General features: G+C 39.6%; 2 protein-coding genes across 3 annotated transcripts in view; both read left to right on the top strand.

The window, feature by feature from the left end:
- The first annotated feature begins 2719 nt into the window (after nucleotides 1-2719).
- Nucleotides 2720-15794, top strand: tuba5 (tubulin alpha 5). Its single transcript, XM_086276099.1, has 5 exons — nucleotides 2720-2924; nucleotides 4616-4841; nucleotides 6760-6908; nucleotides 12459-13139; nucleotides 15332-15794. The coding sequence occupies exons 1-5, from the start codon at nucleotides 2922-2924 to the stop codon at nucleotides 15620-15622; spliced, it is 1350 nt and encodes a 449-aa protein (XP_086132225.1). The 5' UTR covers nucleotides 2720-2921; the 3' UTR covers nucleotides 15623-15794.
- A 6912-nt stretch (nucleotides 15795-22706) lies between these two features.
- kdm5bb (lysine demethylase 5Bb) overlaps nucleotides 22707-23893 on the top strand; it is a 24314-nt gene continuing 23127 nt past the window's right edge. For both annotated transcript variants that reach the window (XM_086276647.1, XM_086276646.1), the window contains exon 1: nucleotides 22707-23071. In XM_086276647.1, coding sequence (XP_086132773.1) covers nucleotides 22919-23071 — 153 coding nt within the window. In that variant the 5' untranslated portion in view covers nucleotides 22707-22918. The remainder of the gene's footprint in view (nucleotides 23072-23893) is intronic.

Raw genomic sequence — 23893 nt, 5'->3', positions numbered from 1 at the left:
CACCCAGGCTTTGATATTATACAGTAGTTATTGCTCTAGAATATAATGTGTGACTTTTTGTTATACACTGCAACTATGTGTGCAAGTAAAAGTCTGGTAATAAATAAATAAATAAGCCTAGCCTAGCATGAACACAATAACAGCATTTTACTGTTAATTATTGATCATTTTAACTAAAAATGTCAAATAATACATTAAAAAAGAAAAATTGTGGAGTTAAAAAGTTACAAAGTGGAAATGTCAAGCTAATAATTAAGACAATTAAGAACTAAAACTAATTAAGACAGTCTCCCTTTGGGGGAGTTTCAGACTCGCATTCACCAAATGTAATTCTGGTAATATCTCTAACAATGGGTGCTTTTCCCACCACTAAGTACCTTTATTCCAGAAAGGAAATGCTATCTGACAGATATCTGAAGCTTTGATTTGATGAATGCTAAACAGAGCAATCGGATACTGGTGAAAGACTGCCTTTCAAAACCAGCAAATGATGACACAGGATCATTCCAACAGGTTTTTTAATAAAAGAGAAATATTAGATTTCATGGCACAAATGCGAGAAAGATACTCTCTTGTAGAGATCTTCAACAGAAAATGTATGTAAATGCAAACCTGAGTAATAAATCAAATATGTTTTCAAGTTTAATATTTTTGCAATACATGCTGATATTCTTAAGGTTCTTCATGTATGCAAAATACTAAATATTTTATGTCACAGACAGTGCAGAAAAATTATGTTTCTTGGGATTCTCATGTTTTCAGAGGCAAAATTTAGCATTCTTTAACTCCTCCATATTGAATTGACTCATGTACGATTATGTGAAAAATACATTTTTCACAGGGTTCTGTGCAATTCTTAGAAAAGTACACTCCATGACTCAGAAGCTAGTAGAACCACCTTTAGCAGGAATAACTTAAAGTAATTGTTTTCTGTATGACCTTATCAGTCTTTCACATCGTTGTGGAGGAATTTTGTCCCACCCTTCTTTACAAAATTGTTTCAGTTCATTGAGGTTTGCAGGTATTTGTTTATGCACGGCTCTCTTATGGTCCCACCACAGCATTTCAGTTTGAAGTTTGCTTTGAGGTTTCTTTTCCTTTTTTAAGATATTCTGTTGTAGTTTTGCTCATGTGCTTGGGATGATTGTCTTGTTGCAAACAATTTCAATACAACTTTTAACTATGTGGACAGATAGCCTCGAATTTTATTCTTGACTACTTTGGTATATAGAAGAGTTAATGCTCAACTCAGTGATTTCAAGGTGTCCCGTGGCTGCACAACAAGCCTGAAATCGTCACCCCTCCACTTTTGTGCTGACAGTTGGTACGAGATGTTTGTGCTGATATGCTGTGTTGGGTTTTTGCCAAATGTGTCATTGTGCATTATGGCCAAACATCTCCACTTTCGTCTCATATGTCCAGAGGACGTTTTTCCAGAAGACTTGTTTTGCTCGAAAATACCTTTGCAAGCTGTGCTGCCATGTTCCTTTTAGACGAACAGCCTTTTTCAGGCCATTATTGTAGCGAAACCGTATGCTTGTGTATCTTAAACAACATGTGTGTATTTCGATCTGTGCAGAGATTTTGTTTGCGTATCCCAAACAGTGTGTGTAAATCTGTAAGCGTGCATAGATATTAATGGTTGAAAAGTCTGAAAGCTTTGTTCAAATCACTGAAAATACACACAGCTATGTTTTTTTTAAACAAGAATTTTGCTAAACTTCTGCATTTCTCTTCACAATCCTTCTAAACAAGCCATGTTTGTTACAGTTACAGTTAAACTTCCTGGGATGTCCACTCTGGCAACTGTCTCATTTTCCAGTTATGAATAATCTGATTCACTTCAAACTGTTCAGAAATGACCTTGAAAACTTTCCAGATTGATGTGTAGCAACAGTTTCTTTTTTTCAGATCATTGCTTGTGTCTCTCTTCTTTGACATTGTGTTAACCCACACCTGAATGCTCCCGACCAGTAAACCGCCAGCCTTCTGCTTTTATGGTGGTACTCGCACCTGCTGATGGTCAGTAAACCAAGTGTATTTGTTTATCAGCAGGTGGCTACTACTTACTGAAGGTTTACCAGGTTAAATTCAGCAGTATAACCAAAAAGATTTTTCCCTCTTAAATTGTTTTAAATGTTTGTTTTCAGGTCAAAAGAGGAAAATGATTGACAGACCTGTATGTTCTTTTCTCTAAACCAATCTTTAGACTACTCATATTTATCATCTGACCCTTTAAAGGGGTTAAATAGCTGCTCCTTGACTCCAGAAAATGTAACAACCCAACAGTTTTATAATGTAGCCAACACATGCATTATTATGCATGCATTATATTTTTGATCACTGTTTTCCTTCAGTAGAATTTGAAAGTACACTTTAATGTCTATTCCTTTTTTTCATTCTGCTAAACAAAGGAGCCAAAGAGCTGAAAACAAAAGAAAATTGTATAACTTTATAAAACGGAGAGTTGTTTGTAGTCAGGTTTTGCTCTACCAAGAGGGAAAATGTGAACAAACTTGTCAAAGATGACAAGTGTGTCTGATTTTCTGTCCTAATGCCGTTTCTTCTAATGCATACAAGTAACAACAAGCCAGAAAAGTGTCTAAAACAACATTTTGAGGCAGAACTGGCTTAATGGGGGAGGAAAGCTTTCATCCCTCCCTCCGTACATCAGTCTTCTCCCTCCTCCCAAAGCCCTGAATCAGCACCTTCAGACAGACCCAACTGAGAGGCGTCTACATGTATAAAGAGCGGCGAGCAGCACGCGGGACAGAACCGAGCTGTGCTGGTGGAGACACGTTACTCGTCCCGGGACGCGGCAGAGGAATTACGCAGTCTGTGTCTGTCCAGAGCCTCACTGACAGACGCTAAACTTCAGATACTCCACAACAGAAGTTGCTTTTAAAATCGTCTGAAGCAACATGGTAAGGGAATCTCTGGAAATCTAGAAACTTTAATGTTTGGTTTTTAATACATAAAAATCACTTTTTCCTCAATGACCTCCGCTCTGCACACGCAGTCTGCACTGAATAAATTAGTTCTGTTGCTCACATTATTCTTTAATCATATTTTAAGGGCCTATACCCTGAAGAAAGTGCAAGTAAATACACTTTGGTATATTTTTAATGTTTCTCGAAAAAAGGGACCTTTTTTCCCTTTTTAATTCAAACCTACATTGAGTGCTTGGACCTGGATGTGTCATAATTTTGCTCATGATCTTCCAGTTTTCTTTTGTTCTTCCTATTAGGTGGTTTAATCTGCAGTTTGTAGCCTATTTATTGGTTCATATTTAAGATTTGCTGCGCATGTTTTAGCATTCATGTTCTCTATTGTCTCCCTATAACTTAAAAACTGTCACTCAACAGTGAAAAACCATCTAAGGGGATGTTCTGCCTCTGGGTAAAACGAGCTGAAATTTTCAACATGCTGAAACACGACTGGAAGATTTTGGAAGATGCACCAGTGAAGTGTTGAAATGAGTGTGGCCTGTTTTTCAGTATTGTTTACACCTAACAATAGACAGACAAAGGGCACAGACACAGCACAAAAGAGAGTGTATTAGGAGATGTTTGTGCTCTGAGCTCTTAACTGCAGTGCGAAAGTAAAATCCTAAGCCAAATTATGAAATCTAATTACTTTAAATATTATTTGATTTTTAAATAAGTGGATTATTTTACATATTTTACTTTCAGCATAATTTAAAATTGAGCAATTTCATTTATTTTTATATACTTACATAGTATCTCTTCATTAATGTTTTTCTTTTCTTACAGGTGTTTCTTTTTAGCTTAAGTTAGGATTTTACATCTTCAGTTTATGTGTCTGAATTAGAGTAACTCGACTTCTTTTAGCATTTCTTTATATTTTGAAGAATCAAGTTTAAGCAACTCATCAAATAATCATTGTCATATTTTGATTTATGGACACTTGAACATTCTGCCTGCATTTTTATAAATCCTCCAAAATAAAGAAAAATAAACAAACAAAAATCACATCAAATGTGATTAAAGCATTTTTCTCCAAAGTAAAACTTTTTTCTTTTCTTTTCTTTTTTAATTCAGTGATAATTAAATTTAAATACTGAGGACCTTTTCTGTTTGGCTCCCAGTTTAAATCTGTGGTTTCACAACAGTAAAGGAAACAAGTCTGTTTTTACCTATGTGAGAGATTTGAATGCATTTTCTTGGTATTTTGGGCTTTGTCATCAATACATTTATTATTTTATAAACCTTTTATTCCACTCGAGTAAAATTTAAGCAAAAATGTTTTTAAAAAAGTTTCCAGTAATTTTCCTTTGGCTCTGAACAAAATCTCTTTGGGTGTTGCCAGAAATTCCTCTATGCAGAAAAACACCCTAATTAAGTTTCTCTGGTAAAAAAAAGAAAAAAAAAAAGAAAAAAGAAAACTTTCATTGTCTGCTACTGTGCTGAGCACCTTTATCTGAAATGAGTCTGACTTCAAATATGCATCCAGCATGGCAAAAAAAGTACAGTTTTATAGTTAACTTGTCTTCTAAAGATCCTTTTTTGTGAATCTGAATGATGTTTCCAGTTGGTGACTGTGCTGATTTATACTTTGTGTCTATGATAAGCTTCCAACTTGATCTTCTGTGCAGAGGGAGTGCATCTCTATCCATGTGGGCCAAGCAGGTGTCCAGATGGGAAATGCCTGCTGGGAGCTCTTCTGCCTGGAGCATGGTGTTGGGCCTGATGGCGTCTTCCTGGACTCTCCAGCTGAAGCAAACTCTCGAGAAGATCCTTTCAACACTTTCTTCAACACTGGGAGCTCTGGGCGTCACGTTCCACGAGCGATATACGTGGACCTGGAGCCCACTGTGGTTGGTGAGCAGCTTTGATTATGTGCTTTTTTTACCCTCCTTATTTTTTTAATTATCATTTGGGGTCCAATTATCTGTGGTCATAAGTATCAAGTGTTACGCATTTCAATCCACATGAGCCATGGGCAGTTAAGACTGGTATCCAGGCAACAAGTGCAGTCGTGAGTCCTTCACCTTTTATTGAATGGATATTATGTAAACAGCTGGATGTGGAAGGTAATATTCAGTGGATTTGAGCAGGGAAAGAACATTTTCTTCCATTATGTCTCAACCTTTTTCCAGACTTTTATTGTTTCATTTGATATAACTGCTTACTAAGCCTTCACTGAACGGTCTTAAAATTAAATATTTCTTTCACAAATTTAGTTTCTCTAAGGTTCTGCAAAAAAACCACATGACCTGTCGATAAATAATGAAAAGTAACATAGTTAAGGAGCAGACCTTCACTACAGCCAGCCCAAGCAGCAGCCTCTGGGGCTGAAAAATGAACACAAGTGTCAAAAGCTGCAGCTCCTCTAATGGCCACTTGAGGTGAGTCAATCCACAGAGAACTTTATATCATTTAAAAGCGCATTTTACAACCAAAAAAGAAAAGGAATAAAGAACAGATTTTGCCTGTAGGGATAGTTTCTCCCTTCCTGCAGTCAGTACAGTGGTGGATATGCCTGCCTGCTAGGCCTCAACTCATCTGTTGAGCCACTGAACAGGACCTCTTTGTTGTATTTGTGTTGTTGGTGATTGCTGGAGCAGTTTGATAGAATTATCTGGAAAATAATGTGACATGCTCTGTCGAAGAAGTTTGTGCTTCAGTTTTGATTGATGAAATTCTAGTATTTTGTCTACTCAATGCTAATTCCAGATCTTTTTGTTTGTGTGCTGAACGCAAAGTTTATAATTTCAACTTGCTAACCAGCCTTGGCTCCCTACAGCAATGAACCCCAGACTCCACAAACCCAGTATAATGGACTAAATCCCAATGTTGAAGCATTTAAAAAAAAAAAAAAAAAAACACTATAGTAGCCATATCCATTTTTTACATATAGTTTGTGGATTACACAAATCAGAAACATACTTGACAACTTTATAATATAATAAATAACTGAAATGTCCTGTATTCCCTATTTCAGATTGGTAAAATATTATAGATTTATTTATTTATTTATGTGATTAAAAGTTTAAGCAAGCACCTTCATATGTGAAGTTAAAATATAATTTGATATTTTTGACCTGTCAGGTTATCTCTTGCTACATTTTGTCAACTTCATGGCTCCACGCTGTATCACGTTTGAGTAAAGTCTACATTTTATCACCTGCATCCTCACTGCATTAGATTAGATCTTGACTGGTAAAATATAGTAAAATGATGGGATTACCATATTGATGTGTTAAAAGGTGAGGAGTGTGCAAGCAAACGCCAGACAAAAAAAAGAGTGAGTTGTTTATTAAGATAAAAACCCCTAAAAAGCAGTTCACAACCAAAATAAGAAAAAACAAAATACAAACAAAACAATGAAAAGAAAACTTTGAGGAATGCAGGATTGTGTAGTTTGAACCAAAAGGCGGGGTTATTTATACACATGCTTTTATACACTGAGGGCTAATGAGGGGAGAAGAAACAGCTCGGTAACAAGGAACAGGTGAACTTAATCAAGGATAATGAAGTGGGGAGAGTAAACCAGGTGAACACTGAGATAAGACACCAGCACGCTAGGAAACAAGGGACTACACCCAAAGAATGCTAATCAACACACTTGAGCAAAAATGTGAAACTCAAATCTAATAATAAATCTATGGACCAAACACAGTGCTAAATAACAATTCAAAGTAAAAGAAAAGAACCCCTTCAAAATTCAGGGGCTAAGAACCAGGATCATGACCTAAAGGGGAGATGAGTCGGGTCTGAATGAGATCTTTCCTTTCAGATGAAGTGAGGGTCGGAAAGTACAGGGAGCTCTTCCACCCTGAGCAGCTGATCTCTGGAAAAGAAGATGCAGCCAACAACTACGCTCGAGGTCATTACACTGTCGGGAAAGAAATCATTGATGGAGTCATGGAGCGCATCCGTAAAATGGTTAGTAATGAAAGAGATGAAAGAGAAGCTCTGCTATTTTCTTTATCAGTAGGGGTAATGGTGCTCTTATAATAGTTTTATTATTAAACCCTTTTTATTATTTGGACCTTTTATTTAAGTTTTCTTTTTTTCTCTCTAGTTATTCATTTTTATTTTTTTTTTTGAGGTTTAGTGACTGTAGTTTAAAACGTTTTGGATTTTTTGGTTGTTGGTTTTTTATATAGTTTATCTGTGTTACTAGACTCACAGTTTAAAATAACCCTTGTTCATCTTGTGCTGTTGCCTTTTCAGAAACAAACCATTTAAGCTCTTCTCGCTTTAAGGTGACTCCTGTCAAACAGCAGCTGTATTCCTATTGTTAGAGCAAATACATGACATGGAATAAGGAGAAGCATCATAATTGACGTGACACTTAAAGGAATATCCTGCTTCCTTTCTAGGTTTGAATCAGATGAGGAGATGGTAACTCTAGTATACCAATGCTACTGGCGTCAGTTACCCCAGGCCCGCCTCCCTGCTCATCTTAACCTCACAGCATAGCTTGTTGTAGCTTGTGTTTAAGAAACTGCTGCACCAACTTTGGCACAACCCCATAAAACCTGTTTGCACCGGTATAAAATAATAATTAGCAGAATTTAGAAGAACTGGTTTTACTACAGTAATAAAACTTTCAGCCTTTAGGCTATAGCAAGCTAACAGGTTGGTGGGTTTTGATACATATTGAACAGACGGATATGTGAGTGATGCTAAATTAAGTTACAGGAATAAGGCAAATGAGCATAATATGAAAAAAAGTCAGTTAATATTTTATTTTAGACTTGTTTATTATTAATCATTTTCAGGTTGGTACACTTTCTACCTGAAAGCAGCCAACGACAGACAACTGACCAAAGCTCACTGATCAAAGCCCACTGATCAATGGCCATCAGTACCATTCACAGAGATTTGGTGAATGGCTGCAATCACAGCATTGTAAGATGGCGAAAGATGTACCCTTAGGCCCCCTCCTCGATTCAGAGATGGTCTTTCCCTTTTCACATAAATGGCCTCCTTGACTCCCTGTCCAGAACATCCTGGAGAGGCCATTGATCAGTGGGCTTTGATCAGTGGTCATGAGAATTTGCATAGTTAAGATTAAGGAACTGACCTCCCAGCCCTTTGTTCCTTCAATGGGCTGGTTTCAGTCATTATGCAAATGTACTGTTTATAAGATTGGGGAAATCTGCAGTCAGCTGAGACTGAAGAAGTCACTTGGATGAGTGATGAAACGTTTCTCCCACAAAACGCTACGTCCAGATGAACAGAGTCAACTTTTGGAGATTTACTTACCTGGATGATTGAGCATGCATCAAGACTTAACACTGGCAGATTCCAAGAAATTTAAAAACTCAGGCATCAAAGTGAAATGCAATAAAAGAAAATATTGCAAGATAACCAGACTGGTGGCTTGCTTCAGTGCTCATTAACAGTATCTGAGCTACTTTTCCAATCCAATCCAATTTTATTTATAAAGCACTTTAAAATACCCAGCACAGGAACAAAGTGCTGTACAGAAAATAAGTTAAAACAATAGAATAACAAAAAACAGCAAATTAAATAAATAAAACACATAAGACATAAAATTAAAACAGCCCTATGTTAAAGCAAAAACAAGATAAAACAGCATCGAATCACCTAAAAACAACTAAAATAAAAATAAAAAACCAACATCTCACGTGGTGTCAAAGGCCAAGGTAAAGAGGTGGGTTTTCAAGAGTGACTTAAAAACAGATAAAGAAGTGGCCTGTCTAATCTCTAAAGGAAGCTCGTTCCACCGTTTGGGAGCTGCTACAGCAAAAGCACGATCTCCTCTAAGTTTACGCCCAGTCCTGGGTATCTTCAGGATCAGCTGACCTGAGAGAGCGGGTGGGTGTATAAGGCTGTAGCAGCTCAGAGAGATAAGATGGAGCTAGGCCATGGAGAGCTTTAAAAGTAAATAAAAGAATTTTAAAATGAATCCTAAAAGAAATGGGCAGCCAGTGAAGTGAAGCTAAAACAGGGGAAATGTGCTCAAACTTTCGAGTGCCAGTTAAAAGACGAGCTGCGGCATTTTGCACCCTCTGTAGATGACTAATATATAATGCACTGACCCCTATATAAAGTGCATTACAGTAATCCAGCCGAGTGCTAACAAAGGCGTGGATCACTGTCTCAAAGTGCTGCCGTGAAAGAATTGGCTTTATTTTTGCCAGCTGCCTGAGGTGAAAGAAGCTAGATTTTACCACGGCCTTAATTTGATTATCAAGCAATGCCGTGCTTTCTCAGTACAGAACCAAGAGGAAGCAGATATAAAGAGAAGAGGAGGGGGCCTAGAACTGAGCCCTGTGGGACACCACACAAGAGGGGAGCGGAGGACGACGCATAGTCACCAAGGCTGACACAAAAAGTTCGCCCCGTCAAGTAGGACCTGAACCACTCCAGTGCTGTGCTCCTAATGCCCACCCAGTGCTCCAAACGAGAGAATAAAATGGCATGATCCACGGTATCAAACGCAGCTGTCAAATCTAAAAGCACAAGAACAACACAGTCCCCAGCATCAGTCGCTAAAAATATGTCATTAAAAACTTTTAAAAGGGCTGATTCAGTGCTATGAAAGGGTTTAAAACCAGATTGGAAAACCTCTAAAACATTTTGCTTTTCCAGGAAGGCCATTATTTGGCTGTAAACTACCTTTTCAAGAATTTTGGAAAGAAAAGGTAGTTTGGAGATAGGCCTGTAATTTGCAAGAACCATAGGATCAAGAGCAGGTTTTTTAATCAGGGGTTTGACTACTGCATGTTTAAAATCTTTAGGGACAACACCTGACATCAGACTATGGTTTACCAGCTCAAGCACCAAAGGACCAACTGTAGGTAACACCTCTTTTAAAAGTCGAGGAGGGACAGCATCATTTGGAGACCCTGCAGGCTTAAGATGACCAACAGTCTCCTTTAAAAAGGATAGAGTCACAGGCTCAAACCTGTCAAAGACAGCAGAGCAGGAAACAGAGACTGAGAGGTCGTGAGCATGAGGAGAGATTTGAGCCCTTGTGGAGGAGACCTTCTCGATAAAAAAGTGTAAAAAAATTTTCACAGGCTTCTGATGAGGGCTCAATACAGTCAGTATATGGTGCATTAAGAACAGAGTTAATAGTATTAAATAAAACACGTGGGTTGTGGCAGTTTGACAAAATAATGTCAGATAAGTGTTTTCTTTTGGCATCTTTTACAGTTCTTTGATATCGACGCCAACAGTCCTTCAGCATCTGGAATGACACTTGTAGTTTGTCCTTTTTCCACTTGCGCTCAGCTCGACGGCAGTCGCGTCTGACAGCTCGGGTCAAGTCGTTCAGCCAGGGCTCAGATTTAGTTTTAGGCAGTCTGGATTTTAATGGAGCCACAGTGTCCAAAGCAGTCCGACAGGTAGAATAAAACCATGAGCTCAGTTCCTCAGTCTGGCTGCATAAAAAATCCGGGATCTTACAGATCTGGTCAAAGACTGTTGAAAAGTGTTCAGCAGTGGAGGAGTTAAAAACACGACAGCGCTGAGCAGCAGCGCGAGTTTTAACTGAGGCACAGGCAAGAGGAACTTCAAACATCACAGGACTGTAGTCAGAAAACACAGCATCACAAATCTCTATGTTAAAAACAGAAAAACCATGAGATAAAACAAGATCAAGCGTGTGTCCACGTTCATGTGTGGGACCTGTCACACATTGCACCAGATTAAACGAATCAATAAGGTTTAAAAAGCCCTTCGCCATGGGCATGTCAGGACAACACACGTGAATATTAAAATCCCCAGCAATAAGAACACGATCATATTTTGGCATGAATTCAGCCAAGAAGTCAGCAAAGTCACTCACAAAGTCCTTATTGTATTTTGGAGGCCGGTAAACCACCGCACACAACACTGTGTGAGAGCAGCCCAGCTCAAACACAGACAGTTCAAAGCTGGTGAATGACGGGGTTGATAGCTGCTTACATTTAAAATGACTTTTAAAGATCGTAGCTATTCCTCCTCCTCGGCCCAACATACGTGGGGAATTAAAATAGCAGCAATCGCCGGATAGAAGATCCGAGAAGATGCTGCACTCACCGGCGCTCAGCCACGTCTCGCACACACAAAGAAAATCCAGTCCTCGGGATGTGAAAAAATCCTTCAGGATAAACGTTTTGTTCGCTAGGGACCTAGCATTTACCAGGCCAATCCTGGCGGTAAGCAGCGGATCCCCGTCGCTAGCCGTCCTAGAAGCCCGACACAGAGGCCGCAGATTCACACCACGTCGGCGGGGGCGAGGAGAGCAGGGTTTTCGGGACATCCCATCTAGGCCGATGACAGGTACCAGCCAGGCACAGACAGGTTCCAACGATCGCCGAGAGAAACAGAAGTTTGGCACCACTCCTTGTTTTCTGGACAAGGGCTTAAGAGAATACCTTAAAGAAGCTTTCAGCTTCACCAGGAAGCCAGCCCTTCGACCCCGGCGACGGCACTTTTGCCGGAGTGGTGGATCTGGAACACGGCACAGGTGAGCCGGGATCTCCGATATTAGCGGGGGCAAAGTTTTATGTTCAGCTTGGTTCCACTTTGCCCAGCCTTTGACAGAAGGTCGGAGATCCAGTAGGGTTAGGCGATCATACACCAAGAGAGAGTTGGCATTTATTACAATAGTCAATAAAATCAAAACAAACAAACATAACACTGGCAGTGATAGACGGCAAGCCACACGCACCGGCGCCATCTTGGATCAATACCCCTAGAACTTTTCCCACATGAACTACAACTAGAGGAGATTTGGGGGAACTTTCTCCTCCGCCTTTTAATCCCATTGTACAGAAACTGTCTACAGGCACTCATGAAATAGCCCTGAAAGAAGAGGAGCAAATGACTAAAGAACCATTTATACCTTCTTCTAGGCAATAAACACATTAAATTTTTTTTAAAAAAGTTGTTTTTCTTTAAAGTTTTTTAAAGTTGTTTAGTTACCACAAGTTTTTCTTATAGTGAAGCTGTTTGGCCCCGTATAAAATCAGCTAATGCATGCTGATTGGTCTGTTAAGGGAGATAAACTCCCACAATAGCAACTGTTTCCAAATGATAGCTAGAAGCTAAAAATTTATTTTAACTTCAACAGAAACTGGCATGTGCGTGTAGGAAGCAGTTGGTTTTGGTGGTTGATAGTGATTTCCATCAGGAGGCCGTGGCTGCTGTTTCTTCTGCTTGTGCTGCTATAATCAAAACTGCAGATGCTGCAAAGTGGCTTGTGGTGTCCTCAAGACTGATACACACGTGGTTTGGTACAACTGAAACCTGTAAGAAATGGAAAAATGGAACCAGTTGTGAAAAAGAAATGATGAAAATTCAATTTAGTTTTATTTATACAGTCACCTCAAGATACTTTATTATGTAAAGTAAAAGGCTCTACAATTTCAGAAAGAAACACCCTATCAATAAGGTTACTTACCTGTTTGATAAACTGTATGAAATTTGGCTTTAGCTGCTTTAATACTGAAAACTCTTGTGTCTCGTCAGACCGACCAGTGCACCGGCCTGCAGGGTTTCCTCGTCTTTCACAGCTTTGGAGGTGGTACCGGCTCTGGCTTCACCTCTTTGCTAATGGAGCGTCTTTCGCTCGATTACGGCAAGAAATCCAAGTTGGAGTTTGCCATCTACCCAGCTCCTAAAGTGTCCACGGCAGTGGTGGAGCCCTACAATGCCATCCTGACCACCCACACCACCCTGGAGCACTCCGACTGTGCCTTCATGGTTGATAATGAGGCCATCTACGACATCTGTCATCGTAATATAGACATTGAGAGTCCTGGTTACATCAACCTCAACAGACTGATTGGTCAGATTGTCTCCTCAATCACAGCCTCCCTTCGTTTTGATGGCGCCCTCAATGTGGATCTGATGGAGTTCCAGACCAACCTGGTCCCATTTCCTCGTATTCACTTCCCTCTGGTTACTTACTCACCAATCATCTCTGCTGAGAAGGCGTACCACGAGCAGCTGACCGTGTCTGAAATTACCAGTGCTTGCTTTGAACCGACCAACCAGATGGTCAAGTGTGATCCTCGTAACGGCAAGTACATGGCGTGCTGCATGCTGTACCGAGGCGATGTCATCCCAAAGGATGTGAACGCTGCCATTGCAAATATCAAGACCCGGCGCTCCATTCAGTTTGTTGATTGGTGCCCCACTGGCTTCAAGGTTAGTAGCCATCAGAGACATTACAAAAGATGGATGATATGAAGTTCTGTTTTGAAACCTCAAGCTGAACAATGTCACATTAACATCTTGGTGTTTGAAAACAGGAAATGGCGAGCAAGGGGTTGATCTTAATTAGAAATTGACCGGCCAGTGAACACACCCTGAAGAGTCCTCAATTCTGACCTCAATGATGTCCATAATTTACAAAATGGACATCATATTTTATTTAATGTGACCAGAAATCAGTAATTGAACACATAAAGTCATCAGAAAAAGCTAAGATGGCCATGTGGACATTAACCTTAGTTTTAGAGCTTTTTCATACAGAGTAATCCAAACTGCACAGCAACATGTTAACAACTAACGTAGCATTGTGGATGGATCACCTTAGAGGTGCTCTTGACTGAGGTTTTCAGTGTCTTCTTCCTTCCATTCCATCCTGTGGATTAGCATGACGAAAAGAAACACAACTCATAATGATTTCTATTGTGAGCTCCAATAGGTTGTCTATATGTACAAGCTGTGATCAGCTGACCTGCTCTGCTACTCTGAGGTTTACTGCTCTTTGTGGATTTACACAGCTGAATTCAACAAGATGTAAGCGGATGTTTCACAGGCTATCATGACATACTGCCTTGACAGTATACTGTTTATATTGTCTGTATACTAGACAGGATAAACAGTATGCTGTCTAGTATACAGACAGTATACTTTTTATGCTGTATTTGTACTAGATGGTAAACAGTTGATATTAATGTGCAATTCAGTGAATGAATCTAAGCATCATCAGGTTAAATCCAAATTCATCTCTACTATACTTAATGTTTCCTAACTCTGTTCATGAAAGATGCTCCATTAGCAAAGTTCATGAACACCACAGTCATTACACACCAGTCCAACACACTGGTTTACTGTGAGTTCATTACAGTGAGGCAAGCAAACCTGTTTATTCTGCATTAAATTGCTGAGTGTTTTAATGCAACCTTTAACATAGTTAGTCTACCTTAGTTTGTTTTGCAGGGCGTTCCACATGAAAAAAACACATAACTTCACATCGTGTGTAGATCCACTATGTACATGATGTGAAGTTATCCAATGAGGACTTGCATGTAAGCTTTAGCTTTCCAGTTTATCAAATACCACTGAACAGTTCTTACCTATAAATGAAGTTAGGTACAGCTGCTTAAAATGGCTATGGCGCTATAAGTTATGTACCTTTCATCTTTTTGTATGCAATAACCCCCAGTGATTGATAGACCATTAGGATTGCCTTTCATTTTTACTGTTACTGCTCAAACAGGTCTGATGTTTAAAGGCTAGATGTGAAATAATAACTCCCCTCAAATGTCTTAAACCAAAAATGAGAAGCCTGTTTTGAAAATGTAAAGAGTGGAAAGTACAGTTATTGGTCTTAAAATGTACGGAGAAAAAGTACAAAGTTGTGTGAAAAATAAATACTCAAGTAAAAAACAGAAAACTGAAAATTGTACTTAAGCACAGTAAAGAAGTATTTGTACTATGGTACCTACCACCTCTGCAAACTCCTCAGAGCTACTTCCCACTACTGCCTTATTCACCATAGCAAGTGCCATAATCTGGCAGATTTTTATGTTTGGTTCCCTTCAACTAACAGGATTTGTGTCTCCTCCCAGAATTTAACTGTTAGGCAAATGTGTAAACTATTCGACTAAGCCTCATAAATCCACTTTCCATGGCTGCCTGGATGTTAATCTTTAACACCCGAAAGAACAGGGTAGAGAATTTTGACTGTTTTAACCCTAAGTGGTTCCTCAGTGTCTGCGAAGGAGCATTTAAACCTAGAAATGGCTAATGATGTCAGATGTAATCAGTAGTCACACAGGCCAAGAAATCAGTCACTGACCCCATGAAATCAGGCATCACTAGAGAACATGTGTAGCAAGTAAAACACGTCTTTTTACATTACAGGTGAACATTCTCCATTTCTGGTTTGCATCTCACTTTTTCAGTTTTCACTACCGTTTGATGATTAGTTGGTGACTGTTTGCAGACAAGTCGGTATCTTTCATGCCAAAAATGGCTGACTGCTGAAATCAATCATAACTGCAACTTCCTGCAGCCATTTGCCAGTCGGTCAGGGAAAACATATTTAGTAGTTGCTGGGTTGTGTTTAAAATACGTCATGTTTCTGACTTTTAACTTTGTCTTTACAGGTCGGCATTAATTACCAGCCTCCAACTGCAGTTCCTGGTGGAGACCTGGCCAAGGTCCAGAGGGCTGTATGCATGCTGAGCAACACCACTGCTATTGCAGAAGCCTGGTCTCGTCTTGACCACAAATTTGACCTGATGTACGCCAAGCGTGCATTCGTCCACTGGTACGTGGGTGAGGGCATGGAGGAGGGAGAGTTTGCAGAGGCCAGAGAGGACCTGGCTTGTTTGGAGAAAGATTACGAGGAGTTGGGCCGAATGAACCCCGACTCTGAAAACGACGAAGAATACTGAAATTTGTAAGGCCTAAATCTGTGACAGCAAAGCTGTTATTTAATCCTAAATAACCAAAGCGATGCATTTCTCAGTGCCTTTCTTGTAATGCCATTTTTATGTGAGCTAAGTTGTATTTGAATTGTGCTCTGAATAAATTTTGTCTTTGCATATTCTGTGTGAAACTTGTCAGAGACTCGGTGGTCTAAGATGGTGCCAGATAACCACATGTGACCCCCTTACAAATCAGGCCAAGGGGTCTTTGATGCAAGCCTTTCCACCCCCCTCCTGCTCATATTTCCTGTCTGCATCTACACTTCACGCAAGCCACTGGTGTCAAACGTTACCTATGACTAATAAGAAGAGCCTATTAATCAAATAGCAGGTTACTATTTCACTCATTTTCTTCTATGTATGCTGGGACTTATCCTAGCTGCCTTTAGGTGGGAATTGTATTACACACAGGACAACCACACTCAAATTTAAAATCACCAATTCACCTGATGTGCAAGTCTTTAGACTGTTGGAGGAAGCAGGAGTACCGAGAGGAAACCCACGCAGGCACAGATAGAACATGCATACGCAACCAAACTCAGCCGTCCCCCAGGTTTGAACCCAGAACCTTCTTGCTTTGAAGCACCTTTGCTAACCGCTTCACCACCCACTAAAAATAACAGCTTCCTCTCGTTTGGCTGCATGTCCTCCTGAGATGTGTCGTTTGACTGCGAATAGCAGCCAGTCAAACACCGTGCAGAGCAACATGCAGCAAAATGGTCAACAAGGTGTTGTGGTGTTCCAGAAACTATACAGCATACAAAAATATGACTGAAGATCACTAGGACATGTCACCCTCATCTCCAGTATGTCTTGCTTGAGTTTTCACCGAGTGTTATGCTCAATTCTATCAACATATTTTTATTTTTATCTGCTAGAATAGCTTTGTATTGTTCACAGACCAAAATAATCCTTATTTAAAACTTTTTGGCTCCCTGCTGTATCCCTTAAAAGCAACTACTTTCTTGTGTTTTCATTACATCATTAAGTGCTCTGGGGCATCTGTTGTAATTTGGTGCTATATAAGTAAAATTGAATTTAATTGATGTGCGGATCCTTGTTAAATAGCAGCTTTGAAGGGAAGATGTGTGCTTACATGACCATATTAGAACTATTGCCTCTCAGGGATATCATGGAGAGCCAAAAACAGAAACTTTTTTTTTTACAAAATAGTGTTTACAGCAGTGTGAAGCTTGAATACAGTTATTTATACAATGACATCATTATTCCAAACTTCAGCCGTGTTAATACAGGCATTCACCATTGTAACAGGATAACAGAACAGGAGAAACTGTATAATAATTCCCATTGAAAATAAATACATAGGTGGCCCATGCAGTGATGCCATGAGTTGCTCCACAGGTGTTGACGACTAAATTCTTGTCTACATTTCTGTTAAAACACTCTCACAGTGTCATGACAAAGGCGGGAGGTGGAACAGCTTTCAATTGTGAAAGTGCTCGAATCTTGGACAATTTTCAGTGTTAAACACTAGAATGGATAATCTGATTTCTTAGTTAAAGTTTCTATGGGCAGAAACAAGATTTCAGAACAGGAAGTAAAACAAAGACAAGACAGTAAAGTCAGATGTATCAGGGAAGCTTCTTCTTTCAGCTGCTAAACTGATCTGCAACAGTATCATCCTCCGTCACACCTCTTCTTGTTCTCCTTCACTACATCTGTGAATCTTCTCCACGGTTTTCCTGCCTGGTAGCTTCATATTCATAAATCCACTATCCCTCCTCTGCACATGTCCAAGCCTTGCTTCCCAAACTTTGTCTCCAAACTGCTCGGCCTGAGCTTTCCCTCTGATGTATTCCTTTCTGATCCTGTCCCAATTTTCCCATAGACTTCCATAGGACTGGAAAGCTTTTTGCAGCCAAAGATATCACCTCCTGGTGGACATTTAAAAGAATGCAATGAATGCAATTCCACATTTCACACCCAGTAACTGTAACCTAGCTTTGTTACAAATTAAAAATGAATTTCCTTTGCTTTGGACCCAAACCAGTCTCTGCTTTGACAGGTCCTGGGTCCTTTTGGACCTCATCTGGAGTCTTTATTGGTCTGGTTCCTGTGAAAATGTGTCAGGTTTGTTACGGAGGACGGAAAGATATTCTGTGAGGTTTCTCTTCAGATATGTTTCTCCACTCTTTGCTTATTATAATTATCTCTGAACAATCATGTAAACACTGCTGTAAGCCAATTTAGTAATTAAATGGCATTCTCTGGTTTGGAACGGGTTACCGTGAGCGCAGGCTGGACCTGCAGCTCCCCTCCAGATTCACTGTATCAGGTGATGTTGGTAAGTAGGCCACAGCAGCTGTACTTCTAAGGAATCAACTGAAATAGGATGTAATCGGATGCAGAGGTGTTTCCTTATTTTGTTTCAGATCCTTTTAAGTTTGAGATTTACAGTTATTTTGATTTTTATTAGCTTTACGTTTTCTTTAATAATAATAATGGATACTTTATTGATCCCCATGGGGAAATTACTTGTTTTTCTCTGCATTTGACCCATTCACTCTGTGAAGCAGTGGGCAGCCCACTAAGCAGGCGCCCGGGGAGCAGTGTGTAGGGACGGTGCCTTGCTCAGGGGTACCTCAGGGTAGCCGTTAAGTGGATTCGAACCGCCGACCTTCCGATCATGGGGCGACCACTTTACCTACTGAGCTATCCCTGCCCCTGAGCTATCCCTGCCCCACGCTGGGTTTACATAACCACGCTGCACTAATCAGGAAAAAGGGAAATAAAAAGATGCCACTACATCTTTTGTATTTACTGCTCAGCCATTCCTCACGAGCACGTTTTAAGTTATTTTAAGTGAATTTCATACATGCAGTTTCAATTTAGCATTAATCTAACATCTAACCCCCCTAAGTGGGTTACGGGTGGCCTGGTTCATGTTAATAAGTGTTTGTTTTTATGTTAATCAAATATACTCTATTTTCACATAAATAGGGTTAACAGGCAACTATAGCCTGTGTACACTGGTCTCAGTGTTGTTGCTTGTTTTGTTTCCATGTGCAAACTGTTTTTTAATCTCCCTTCAGATGTGCTCAGTAAAAATATCACTATTTCTCTTTGTTTCATCTTATTTCTTCTTAAAACTGGCCTTATATCACATCCACAGAAATCGATATCCTGCAAGCTCCCTTTTTTGACTTGTTGTTAAACTCAAATGCCTAGAGCAGACATGTCCAAAATCCAGTGCCTACCTCAAATGCATTATTTATGGCCCGCCACAAACAGAATTAATAAAGTGCAATTTCTTTGTTTACCTCATGTTGTCAGCACCATGAGATGCAACCAATCGGTGTATAACACTTTTATACACTCACACAACAACAGAAAAGTACGTATCGATTACAATTAACATGAGACACTGATATTCAGCAGCTTCACTGAAGTTTCATGTATTTCAGACAGCTTGACCTTTGTGTTATTTTACCGTCCATATGTGAATCAAAAGTAGTTTTATTTTGTCACCATTATTCTTGTGTTAATGAAAATGCCTGGTTGTTTTTTTTTGTTTGTTTGTTTTTTAAAAAAAAAACATGTTTACACCTCAAAAAGAAAAAAACGATTGAGAAAGATTATTGGCCCCTGGGTGATATCCCCATGAATAAATATGGCACTATTGGACAAAAGGTTTGGACACCCCTGGCCTAAAGTATGAAAACCACCAGTTTCCTCTATTAAAATAGCAGTTTCATCTTCTTAGGAAGTGTTAGGGTTAAGTGTAAGGTAGCAGCTGTTAGCCAGTTTATTACAGCAGCTGCCTCTGATTAGTACACACAGTGCTGTGCAAATGCACTCTTGGATGTTTAGATTCTTATCTGACAAACAGTACAGTAAGTGAGGTGGGCAAAATTAAAGCTGCCATTACTTCAATGCACACAGCCAGATCCAGGATGAATAATCAGTAAACTGAAAGACAAAGAGCCACAGATGGCACTGGTCCCCACAGAGCAGTGATCCCTACATCATGGAGTCAGTTTGGGATTATGAGACAGCCTAAATCCACAGAAAAACTGGGGCAAGTTTTACTATTGTTTGGTAAAACAAAATATATATTGCATTTTCTTTCTTTATTTAACTGTTTACTCCACTTTGTGTGAAAGTTAACTGATAATAACTACTATTCATGGCAAAAACAAAAAGAAAGAAAGAAAGAAAGAAGCAGATGTTTTATGAGATACATCTAACCAAACTGCGCTCAGTGTCTATTTAAACAACGAGTCCGGGCAGCCGTTAAAAGTGTCACCTGCACGTATCCCTCCGCGCAAGCATAAACATAAGTCACTCAGTAAAGAAGAAAGGCGTTTAACGCACAACTTCATTATATTGTGTTTTTATTATAATTGGAAGCATGAAATTCGTTTGATATTACCCGCAATTCGCTGCCAGCTGTTACAGGCTGACGCTGAAGTAGAAAAAGTAAAGAGTCGTTTCACTTTTTGGCGTTAGCTAGGATTTTGAGCCTGTGGAGCAGATGCATGGTGGCTGCCAGCTAGAGGCATCCAAAGTCATTTAAATTAAGTTGGGTCAGACAAGACCATGACATAATAATGTCCATTTTAAACAGATATTAGTTGCAAACAATTGTGAAATATCGACCTTAAAAGCTTATACTTAAACTGCCTTTGGAGAAATCCACAGAAATCAGATGGTGTTATTTCTTGTGAACACTGAGAGGTTTGACTCAGTAGTGGCAAAAACACAAGCTTTTCAGAATTAAGGAGTCCAATTAAAACATATATTTGTCTTGTTTAATGACCAATCCATGTACAATGCACATGACGTGCAGCCTGAGATGTCTCAGCTGTATTGAGAAATACTTTTAACCTTAACTTTTGGCTGACCGGGATAGATTATGTATTTATTTCATGTTTTAGTGCCAAATATCTTACCCCATCATGGAACAAAACGTCTTCTGAGTTATTTATTTACAAAACCCTACTCTTGATTACAACAGTGTTTTTACACCTTTATGATTTACACAGCCTGCTTCATCTGTTTTCACCTGCATAATACTGATATTGCACAAGGAATAGAAAACACTTTATTTACCTAAATATAGATTTCACTGCCAAATTGGTGCCTTTGGTGAACAGTTTGTGGTCCCTGGGCCACGTGTTGGCCATTCCGGCAGTAGGCCATTACGCCATCATGTGGGCGGGGTCCAGTCCTCCAAAGTTTCTTTTGTCCTGTGTTAAACTGGCTGCCCCTCCCTCAACCTGGTTCTGTATTTATAAATAAAACGAAACTATGTAGAATTAGGCGAGTAAAATGTGTGTTCGTAGCTATAAGGTAAAAGTGTAGATATCAAAATGTGGCAAGCTTAAAGCTTTACATGACAAGAAACTTTCATTATACTGAATAAGCTATGAAAATGATTGAATTTGCATTTGAAATTGTGTAACATGTTGTAATTAAAAGGCAAAAGGTAATGCAAATTTTTCTGAAATTTGTTTCTGAAATTTCTTTTTACATAATTAGTGAGAAAACATTCAAAAGAGGAATTAAAGATATTGAAATGCCACAATGACAAAGGAACGTGTTTTTATTGATGGTTAGGAGTTGAATCATTGTCTGTGTAGTTCTCAGTCATCGAGGTCATGGTGGTCTAAGAAGACTGGAAAGAAGGTGACTGGGCTTCTTTCCAAGCTCCTTAAATGAGTTAAATCATTAGTTTTTACTCATTCTATGAATGCATGTATGTCACTTTATTTGATGATTATATTGTAATTTGATCTGCAAGTAATTAAATAATTAATAAGACAGTACCTCTGGTTTTTAGCGCAGTACAAACACGTCATCTGTGAAGTAAGTAAGTAAGCCTAAAACACATCACACTTACAAAATACTGAAGTTAGTTACTTCCTTTTTCTAGAAATGAATTAAACATTTTCATATACCTACACTGTGAATCCCCATCTAGTTATATAGTCGTTACTATTTAATTAATTATCTTTTTCACAAGGTGGCATACACTTCGTATCTACATAGTTCTCCCGTATAGCTTCTCTTCACTGGCTTTTTGTAAAATTTTGAATTTAATTTAAAATCCTTCACATTAAATATAAATTCTGAAATATTATTACCAGATTAGTCCAACAGAGCTCCAATTTTGGGTTCAAGAGAAAGACAGCCTTTCTACTTTTAAGAATAATCTTAAAACATTTCTTTCTGATGAACCTTATAGTTTGGTCTAGATCAGGTGATCCTCAATGATCCCTTTCTTATGGTGTTATAAGTAATATATAGTTTTTTCCCCCTGTTTTCTGTTAGTGTTGACAGGGCCAGCAGCTTAAAGAATTTGCCGATGCTGTTGCATTGATATGCACCTTTATGTATGTGAAATTTAACATGAGTCCTTATCTGTTGTTTGTGAGTGGCAAGAATTGTAGGATTGGTGTGAACTTTATTGATTTTTTATTTTTTATTTTTAATTATTGCAGCATGCTCTGTTATCCTCTTTTTTGTCTTCTCTTTACCCTCATACCACAAACAGTCATGGCAGATGTTGCCCTTGGCTAAGGACAGTCTTCTGGGGATCTTTTTCTGTTAAAAAGAGAGTTCTTCCTCCCCACAGTTGCCAAGTGCTTGCTCTTAGGGGATACTTTGATTGTTGGGGTTGTGTTTCTGATATTGTAGGGTCTTGTCTTACGCTAAAAAAAGAGAGTGTTGTGTTGTGAAAACTGAATTAAAACGAAATTTCCAGGTGGCCTAATTTCGAATCAGCCCCACGTTAAAGTGGAGTATATCCTGTTCCAGGGTACAGTTACAAAACATGAGGATATGAAAAAAATAAATAAATAAAACTATGATTTCTGTCTGTAAAGTCCTGCGTAATTTAAGATATCACATTACAGGACACGCTGTAAACTGTATTCCTTCAGTAGTTACTGATTAATACGTCGATTTAACCGCAGAAACAGAGAATTTACACATGCATAGATAAGAGCTGCGTGGTGTCTAGTTTTTCGAGCGGAAGTGCTCACTGCTCACTGCCTTGGAACATTCTCCTCACTGTGAGTGGATGTGTGTGTGTGTGTGTGTGTGTAAGTGGAAGAGTGTGTAGGTTATGTGTGTATTTGAGTGTGTGTGTAAGCTGCCTCCTCTCATGTTGATGTCGACTGGCTGCCACCCACTCTAGTGGTGAATAGACAGGAAATAAAAATTAATTAATTAAATTGAAAAAGCATTCTTCGAACGGTGACCTGTCCTGTCCGAGCTACCACCGGGTCGTCCGAAACGATGAGCCTGCCTCGGCCGGACGAGTTCAAGCCTCCTCCGGAGTGCCCGGTCTTCGAGCCCAGCTGGGAAGAATTTCGAGACCCGTACGCCTTCATCAATAAGATCCGTCCCATCGCTGAAAAAACGGGCATTTGTAAAGTGCGGCCGCCCCCGGTGAGTGTCATTAAAGGTGAAAAAAGCGTTAAGGAGACTCGGATGCTGAATTAGTTCATCGTTAAAGACGGAGAGCTGGGGATTTAAAGGGACTGCTCAACATGGCGGATAAACGGTTGTTTCATTCTTTGTGCTGCCACTGCTAGCTGCCTCTCATTCGTGACTATTTACAACGTAGCCGCGCTGCTTTTGACCGACAGCAGCCTCGTAGACTTGTCGGTGTTTTGAGTGGGTTAAAGTCGTGATTCGCCGTGTGTCAACAAAGCGTCGATGGTCTCAGTCATTGAGTCACTTTTGCTTGGCTAGGCTAGCGCAGGCTAACAGCTCAACCTGTCATAATTCAACACACAGCTTTGACATAGGTGGCTATGCGGAAGCCATTAGGCTCCGTAGAAGAAGAGGATGATCATGATGTGATCATATGAGGGACAATGCTTTTACTCAGCTTGTCCCCGAGTTTCCTCGCATACCTAAAGTTGGTATTAATTAGGGATTATTTTCTCAAGAGCATCCTGAAGTGGTCATCGCCCAACAGTGAGCGCCCCGTCACTTTTTTGGGTGTTTTTATTCCGCCTGGCCAAGTCCAGGATTAACTCTTCATTTCCAAGTGTCAGATATTGAACCCCATTGTGGGCCAAAGACTCAACTGGGTTTTCTTTCTGAAAAGTTATTGTTAAATCCGCCATATTACGGCGACCTACACCCTGGCGTGCATGTTATAAGAATATGAGTGTGTTAAGAGTGAGCCACTCTTCATGTATATGCCTGTGTTGTAGGGTGTTGTCCTCCATGTTGGCTTTGTGGTAAGCTGTGCTGGTGAGT

This window comes from Aulonocara sp. 'chitande type north' Nkhata Bay, linkage group LG20 (genome assembly GCF_057382095.1).
Source record: "Aulonocara sp. 'chitande type north' Nkhata Bay isolate Kocher_YH1m ecotype deep benthic linkage group LG20, A_spYH_male_GT1.1, whole genome shotgun sequence".
Taxonomy (NCBI): domain Eukaryota; kingdom Metazoa; phylum Chordata; class Actinopteri; order Cichliformes; family Cichlidae; genus Aulonocara; species Aulonocara sp. 'chitande type north' Nkhata Bay.
Note: the sequence above shows the minus strand (reverse complement) of the source record. Positions and strands in the feature narration are given on the sequence as shown.